The following is a 7,872-nucleotide window of genomic DNA, read 5'->3' as shown; positions in this document are numbered from 1 at the left end:
ACTTATAATATATAGAATATTGTTGATGAATTTATTCTGAATTTTGGACAAAACGACATATAGTTACTTAAGCAAAGCTTTTGATTCGAACATTCGGCTTATATTATTGGAGAATTTTCGCATATAGCCACTCAAAAATACCTTAATTATGTTTCATAGCTATAGTTTCTTAATTACAATTCGTAGCTATAGTTATAGTAGCGTTTGTATAATTCACGCAACATTTGTATACGTTTTTATAATTCGCTATACAATTCACAGTTTTTGTATAACGTTTCTATGTTTCACTATATAATTCATGCACAACGTTTGTATAATTCGCTATACAATTTGTAGTGTTTGTATATTTCGCTATACAATTTGATTTGCACACAAGGTTTGTATAAATCACGCAAATTATACAAAACTCAACTGTATGATCGCATAAATTATACAAAACTCAAATTGTAATTACAGCTAGATATTTGTCGCAAGCCATAATTAATTCAAATTATAGTTATATTAGCTAATTAACTAACATATGTTTGCTTATTCACATAGTTTTTCCAATATTATTTTAGTAAAAGACAAAGAGGGAATAATTAAACATTACTTACAATATTGTTAGTCACTTCGAGAAACAGCCATTTGTAAATGGTGGGACTAAAATACGTGTTTGCTTTGGCATTTATTTGTGTAGAATTTTTATTGATTCAAATTTAAGCTAATGAACAAGTCAATTTCAATTTAATATACGAAACACTCATATTGAGTGTTTTACGCTAATCAATTAGTATTAAATATGCACATGTAAAAGAAAGATTAGGACAAGTCAAAATGGATTAAGATTTGTCATTTTTTTTTTTCGCTATGCTTTGTCCTTATTATCCCTAATAATTTTTTTATATGAGCTACACATTAAGCTTAAATTACCACAATTTTTTAGATGAATTGAATTTGAAAAAGTTAAAATGAAGCTGAGTTAATAAATATATAGACAGATCACAAATCAGTTAAAATTTAGATGAATTGAACGTGTAGTATTTAATGTTTATTTTGATGAATTTTTAATGATTCGAACTTAAGCTAATGAACAAGTCAAATTCAATTTAATATAGGAAACATTATCATATTGGTTTTTTTACGCTAAATCGATTAGTATAAAATATGTATCCCTTCTTATACATGTAAAAGAAAGATCAGGACAAGTCAAAATCTTAATCCATTAAGATTTGTCCTTTTTTGCTGCTCTGCTTTGTCTTTATTATCCCCTTGTTAATAGTATTTTTCATGAGCTAATTTGAGCTATACATTAATTCAAATCACGATAACTTTTTAGATGAATTAAATTCGAAAAAGTTAAAATGAAATTGAGTTAATAAATAGACAAACCACAAATTCATTCAAATTTAGATGGACGTGTAGTATTTTAATGTTTTTTTTTTTCACCCCTACTACCAATATGATTTTATTTTTCAACTCTTGTTGAGCAGAATGACCTAAGATATACAAGTGGGTAATATTGTATTGGTGGTGGACTTCCAAGTTCGAAGAACCTGTTCATATTTCTTTCCAATTGGTAAAACAATGAAAACTATCCAATTCTAGCCGAATAAAAATAATTTATTTGAATACGAACCATGCTCTATAATTTATTATCAATAAATATAAATACAGAAGCAAATAATTAATCATTAATAAGATTAAAATGAAGGTCATTAATAATATGAATACATTGAAGTTAACCCAAAAATGACAACACAACATTATTAAGTTTGAAATTTGTGTAGGCCAAGTAGCCGTTATCTGTACAATGAACACTCAATAGAGTAAGGGCCCGTTTGTCCAAAATGATGGAATTTGTAAAAATAATTTTTATTTTTAAAGTGAAAAATAATATTTAAAAAATAAAATTGTGTTTAATTATAAATACAAATTGGAGTTATCTTTTCATTACCGTGAGTGATTTGGAGTGAAAAACTGAAAACAACTTTTGGTGAAGTTGAAAATCTAGAATTTTTCTAAATTTTATGACTAAACATAATTTCAAAATTCAACTCTTTAAAAAAATTTAAAAAATGTTCATAACAAAAAGGGTCACTTAGAGTAAAAGACATTCAGAATGAAACGACCACTAATTTCGTAACCACTCAGAAACTACAACTTAAGTGAAATATATTTTGATACATATATGTCTTGAGTTTTATAGATCAATAAATTTTTAAAAAATGACTTTATCTTACTTAAACATATTTTCCATTATTTATTGATTTCACTATACAGTTAATTGTAACCTATTATAATTAAAGTACTCAATTAATTGATCAAAATTCTTCATGCCAACAACATTTGGTTCATAACTAGGAGTTGCATTAGTAAAGTAGATTTTCAACACGGAAACAAATCATATGTATAATATAGAGTTTTTGTAGTTTAGTGGTCAATGAATAAATGGAAATGGAAAGAAAAATTATAAGATCTCATATTTACGTTTCATTAGCTAAAACACATTTCAATAGGTATATCAAAATTTTGGTGAACCAAATTAATCAAAAGAATTGTGGAGTTATGTGCTTGTAAAAATAAATACTTCTGTTTATTGTAATTTATATGACATTTTTGATTTAATTCATTTCACAAAAAAATACTATCATTTTATATAAGATTAATTTAACTTTAGATTTCATTTTATATTTAATAAAATAATTTATAACCATACAAATATTTAATTTTTGTTAAATCACATATTTTAAAAGTTATTTTTTTTGAAGTTACTTCATTTCCAATTAATTATTTTCTGTTAGACTTTCTACATTGTGTTCAATATCCTATAGCATTATTTTAAACTAAATTTGAACTTGCGTGTTAACGCATCATATTGAAATAGAGGAGGTATAATATGGAGTTTTATAGTATGGAGTATTTATAAATCCATAGACAACTGTCATGAAAACCAACCAAAACATGGAATCGAACAAGTCCACCACCTGTTTATCTTGTCACACGTCTTTGCAGTTTGTACTCTGTTTTGTCTTATTTTCGGTATAAAACATAAATGTTTCACTATCCTGTAAAGCCAAGAAGACAAGGTAAATGATTACCGTTTCAGCTTCCTTCCCCAATAACAACTTTCTTGTAGATATTTGTTTGGTGGATAGCCACATATAAACTCAAAACCCCAACAAGAATTCTCGAAAGTTGAAAACTTGACAGTCATGTCCTACACAAAACCAAACCCAATTCCTCTTACTGTTGCATTGTCTTTGCTCTTAGTATCTGCAGTCTCGTTTTCTTTCGTTAATGGGGCTTCTCTTGTTGATGGTAAGCCATTGTTTTTTTAATTATTTTTCCTTAAAGTTGTTATCTTTTTACTAAATTGGGTGCCTAATTGCCTAGGATTGTTCTTGTTTTTGCCTTTAAGTTGTAATCTCTTGCTAAATGAGGTTGCTAATTACCTAAGATTATTCTTGTTTTTCCTTAAAGTTGTTATATTTTACTAATGGGGTTGCTGATACCTAGGATTATTCTTGTTTATCCTTAAAGTTGTTATCTTTTACTAAATTGGGTCGCTAATACCTAGGATTAGTCTTGTTTTACCCTTAAAGAATGTTTAACTAAATGGGGTTGCTAATTGCCTAGGATTATTCATGTTTCTCCTTGTCATCTTTTTGCTAAATTGGAGTTGCTAATTACCTAGGGCTGTTCTTGTTTTTCCCTTAAAGTTGTAATCTTTCACTCGCTAATTACCTATGCTTAATTCTTGTTTTGCCTTGAATTTGTTCCTATCTTTTTACTAAATGGGGTCGCTAATTACCTAGGATTATTCTGGTTTTCTCCTTAAAGTTGTAATCTTTTACTAAATGGGGTGCTAATTACCTAGGATTATTCTTTGTTTTCCCCACTGTTTCTTGTGAGTAGGTGTTGTGAGTGAGCCAACTTATGGCGTGGTTTCATCAGTAAGTAAAAGGTTTCTGGCGGAGAACAATGCTACTGGAAATTCATCTCTAGTACTGGCTGCTGAAAGAACCCATAGAAAAGATCCACTTGAGGATCGGAGTTACTATACTGGTGGATGGAACATCAGTAACAGTCATTATTGGGCTGTAAGATTTCTTTTCAGCCCTTAATCCGTACTCTGTTTAGAATTTGGTTCTTTTCTAAAATTGGTAACTTTCACTGAAGGCTGGTTCAAAATCTTCTCATTTGATTTTTCTTATGGTTCTTTTTAGCATTGGTTTTGAGTGTTTTAGTGATTGTTCTTATGCGTTAGCAATTGAGAAACATGATTGTGCATTTTTGTAAGGAAGAAGACTTCTAATTCTGATAAGAAATAAATGAGAGAGTGAGAGAGAGAATATCACCCCAATAATTCTTGTAGTTATAACATCCTTGTACCTTGTCATGCTGTTTTACTCTTAAACTTTTTAGAGACTGGCATATGACGGATTCTTGACTTTACAAATTACACTCACAGCTGGCTTTTTAGCTTTTAGAAATGGATTTCACTTGAAGAAGAATTTCTCAATCTAAGGCCATTAGGAATTCTACTTAGATTTGTTGCCAGCCTCTATTTGCTTGTTAACTTCACTTCAAACAAAATTTGTAGAATTTCTCAGGATGATCTTTAATGTGTTTTCTGGTTTTGTTATCATAGATGCCAATATGCCATGTTTTCAGTCATCTCTTCATTATTTTTAGCTTATATACCTGACGACCTAGACACTACCTGATAAAAAACTTTTCTTGAAACAGTCAGTTGCTTATACTGGTGCCCCTCTTTTCATCATTGCTCTATTCTGGTTTGTGGCATGTGGCATTTCCATAATCCTAGTTTGTATCTGTTGTTGTTGCTGCCGGAGACGACATTATGGTTACTCTCGAACTGCTTATGCACTTTCTCTTATTTTTCTCTCCGCATTCACCATTGCCGCAATGTAATCATTCTCTCTCTCTCCATCATCTCTTTTTTCATTACAAATCGTTTCATTCTATGGGTTTATCACTTATGTCTGCATTGGTATATCAGAATTGGTTCTGTTTTCCTGTATACTGGACAAGGGAAATTTCATGACGGTACAAAACATACGTTGGATTATGTTGTGCAACAAGCAGGATCAACGGTAGCCAATTTAAGGAATGTGTCAAACATTCTGGCTGTTGCCAAGCACACTGGAGTAAGTCAATTTTTTCTACCTCAAGATGTTCAAAACAACATTGACAAGGTTGACACCAAGATTAGCTTGGCTGCTGAAACTCTTGAAAGGGAAACTGAGAAGAACAAGAAGGATATCATGGTTGTCTTGGACATGGTGTAAGCATTTCTTGGCTAATTCATGTGAACTATAATAAACTTGTGATGTCTTACCAATTGCCATGCTGGTATTCCCTGTAGGAGGCTAATTCTCATCATTGTTGCTGCTGTAATGCTTGGTTTGGCCGCTCTTGGTTTCTGTAAGTTTTGTTCCCTTTCAAAGTTAATACTCCGTAGTACATATTGACTGACAATTATCTTGTTGACAATCTGCTGCAGTGTTCTCTATACTAGGTCTGCAGTTTCTTGTATACATGTAAGTGTTATTACTAGAACAGATACTTGTCATGATAACAAGGAACCGATTATAATTTTTGAAGTCTAAAGCACTATCATTATTTTGCAGTCTAGTCATTTTAGGCTGGATCCTTGTTGCAGTCACATTTATCTTATGTGGTGCATTTCTTGTTCTCCACAAGTAAGTTTTATCAAGTTGTACTATTATCTGTCTTATCATATTTCTCCATTTCTGATGTTTGAACACCTCCACGCCAACCTTCCAGAACAAAACAAAAAGATAGAAAAGACTAGTAAAATGAGGAAAGTTATCCCCCTTTTGCACATCAAATCAATACGTCTGTTACACTGCCTCTACTAGATAATAACTTTATATTTTGAAACCTCCTTATGTAGTATTGTCTTCATCATTTACAAACTTATATGAACACATCTTTTCTTTTAATATTGCAACATAGATCTTTTATTTTCTATCACAACAATGCATTCTTACTTGTGTTCTTTCTGGTTCACAATTCTTCAAAGTACAAACTTAATTTTTAGTACTGTAGTTTCTTTTTTGTTTGTTCAGTTGTGTACTTTCAAAATTTCTAACAATAGTTTTGTCTATCTAAGTGCAACGGGAGACACATGTGTGGCCATGGATGATTGGGTAAAAAACCCATCAGCTCATACAGCACTTGATGATATAATCCCTTGTGTGGACACTGCTACTGCCCAAGATACATTGTCTCAGAGCAAAGAGGTCACCTACCAATTGGTTGGAGTCACTAACAGGATCATCACCAATGTTTCAAACATCAATCCGCCTTCAGGTGTTGGTTACAACCAATCTGGTCCACTGGTCCCTAACCTCTGTAATCCATTTAATTCAGACAAGACAGACCGGAAATGTGCAAGTGGTGAAGTGGAACTTAGCAATGCCACACAGGTATATATGAACTATTTTAATTCCGAAAACAAACAGTGAAGATAAAATGCTGAAAAAGAACGTCTAGGGAAATTTCTCTTTTGTTAGGTGGCGCTTATGATGGCTTAAAAATGACATAAAATAAGCTCTAGACACCATGTCCATGTTTCGCAAATCTAATATCACAGTTCGTATTGAGGAAACGACCTTAATTGGGATTCCATTTCAGATGGATTATATGCTTCAAATTCTGTTGCTTGCGCGGAATGTAGAAGAAACATGTCTGAGATATTTGATACAAACAGGTGTATTCTGTAACTTCCATTGTATTAATGCAGGTTTGGAAGAATTACATCTGCCAGGTTTCAACAAGTAATGTGTGCTCCACTGTGGGCCGTCTAACCCCTTCTATGTATGACCAAATGACTGCTGTAGTCAATGTTAGCAACGGTCTATATCATTCTGGGCCTTTCCTTAAGGAACTACTTGACTGCACTTTCCTTCGAGATACCTTCACTGTCATTCATGACGAACACTGTCCTTATTTGAGCCGATACAGTAAGTGGATCTACATTGGTTTAGCTCTGGTCTCAGCTTCAGTAATGCTCTCGCTCATTTGTTGGGTACTATATGCAAGAGAGAGGCGTCACCGGAAGTATACCAAACTTGTTGATGCGACAACTGGTCAAGAATCTTTTGCAGGAAAAAGCCACGGGTGATTTTCTTATGTATATATAGTGCGTGGCTAATACCAATTATATGTCCATGCAGGATTCCGTGTTTTAAATTTAACATATGAAGACGTGAACTTTCTAATACGTTTGTTTATGACAATATGAGTCGATTAGGAAGTTGTAGGGGATTGTTAGAAGATGCAGATTGTGTTGTGTATACAGGACATGGACATGTGTTTATATAACGCCCCTCGTGTTTATTTCAATCACGTGACTAAAGAGTATTGTTAGCCTTTAGGTTATGGAGCAGATGCAATTTGTTTAGCCTTACAACTGTTCCTGGGCTCAATTACTGATACAGTGGCGGATTATTTTGAAACTGTAGGAAATTGGAGAGTTTGTTCCCAGTTAAATAGTATATCAAGGTCAAGATTCTGTTTTTTCCTATATGATCTGAAAGACTTTCTGCCTGGCGTGAATTCAAATTAATCGCGCTCGAGGATGAGAATAACAACAACAACATACTCTGTGAAATTTCACAAGTGGAGTCTGGGAGAGTAAGATATACGCAAATCTTACCACTACCTCATGGAGATAAAAATGTTGTTTTCGAAAAACTCTCGGCTCAAAAGTCAGAGTCCCAAGTAATAGAGAAAAATAATATATATAGCATAATGGCAAAAAAAAAAGCGATGCAAATTTTACATGACAAGAATAATAACAAGAGCAAAGTAATGAGATAATCAAAGGTAATAACAACA

General features: G+C 32.3%; 1 protein-coding gene across 1 annotated transcript; it reads left to right on the top strand.

The window, feature by feature from the left end:
• Positions 1–2,935: 2,935 nt before the first annotated feature.
• Positions 2,936–7,556, top strand: LOC129896172 (uncharacterized). The gene is made up of 9 exons (XM_055972010.1): positions 2,936–3,300; positions 3,898–4,082; positions 4,732–4,913; positions 5,006–5,290; positions 5,372–5,430; positions 5,510–5,546; positions 5,637–5,708; positions 6,143–6,458; positions 6,776–7,556. The coding sequence occupies exons 1-9, from the start codon at positions 3,195–3,197 to the stop codon at positions 7,154–7,156; spliced, it is 1,623 nt and encodes a 540-aa protein (XP_055827985.1). The 5' UTR covers positions 2,936–3,194; the 3' UTR covers positions 7,157–7,556.
• The last annotated feature ends 316 nt before the right edge of the window (positions 7,557–7,872 follow it).

This window comes from Solanum dulcamara, chromosome 7 (genome assembly GCF_947179165.1).
Source record: "Solanum dulcamara chromosome 7, daSolDulc1.2, whole genome shotgun sequence".
In the NCBI taxonomy this organism is placed as follows: Eukaryota; Viridiplantae; Streptophyta; class Magnoliopsida; order Solanales; family Solanaceae; genus Solanum; species Solanum dulcamara.
The sequence above is the reverse complement of the archived record's forward strand: the minus strand, read 5'-3'. Positions and strand labels throughout refer to the sequence as shown.

Excerpts from the sequence above, each read along its gene's own strand:
- LOC129896172 (XM_055972010.1), top strand. The coding sequence starts at position 3,195 with ATGTCCTACACAAAACCAAACCCAATTCCTCTTACTGTTGCATTGTCT. Across the intron at positions 3,301-3,897 it reads TGGGGCTTCTCTTGTTGATG|GTGTTGTGAGTGAGCCAACT; the intron begins GTAAGCCATTGT and ends TCTTGTGAGTAG. Across the intron at positions 5,547-5,636 it reads CTGCAGTTTCTTGTATACAT|TCTAGTCATTTTAGGCTGGA; the intron begins GTAAGTGTTATT and ends ATTATTTTGCAG.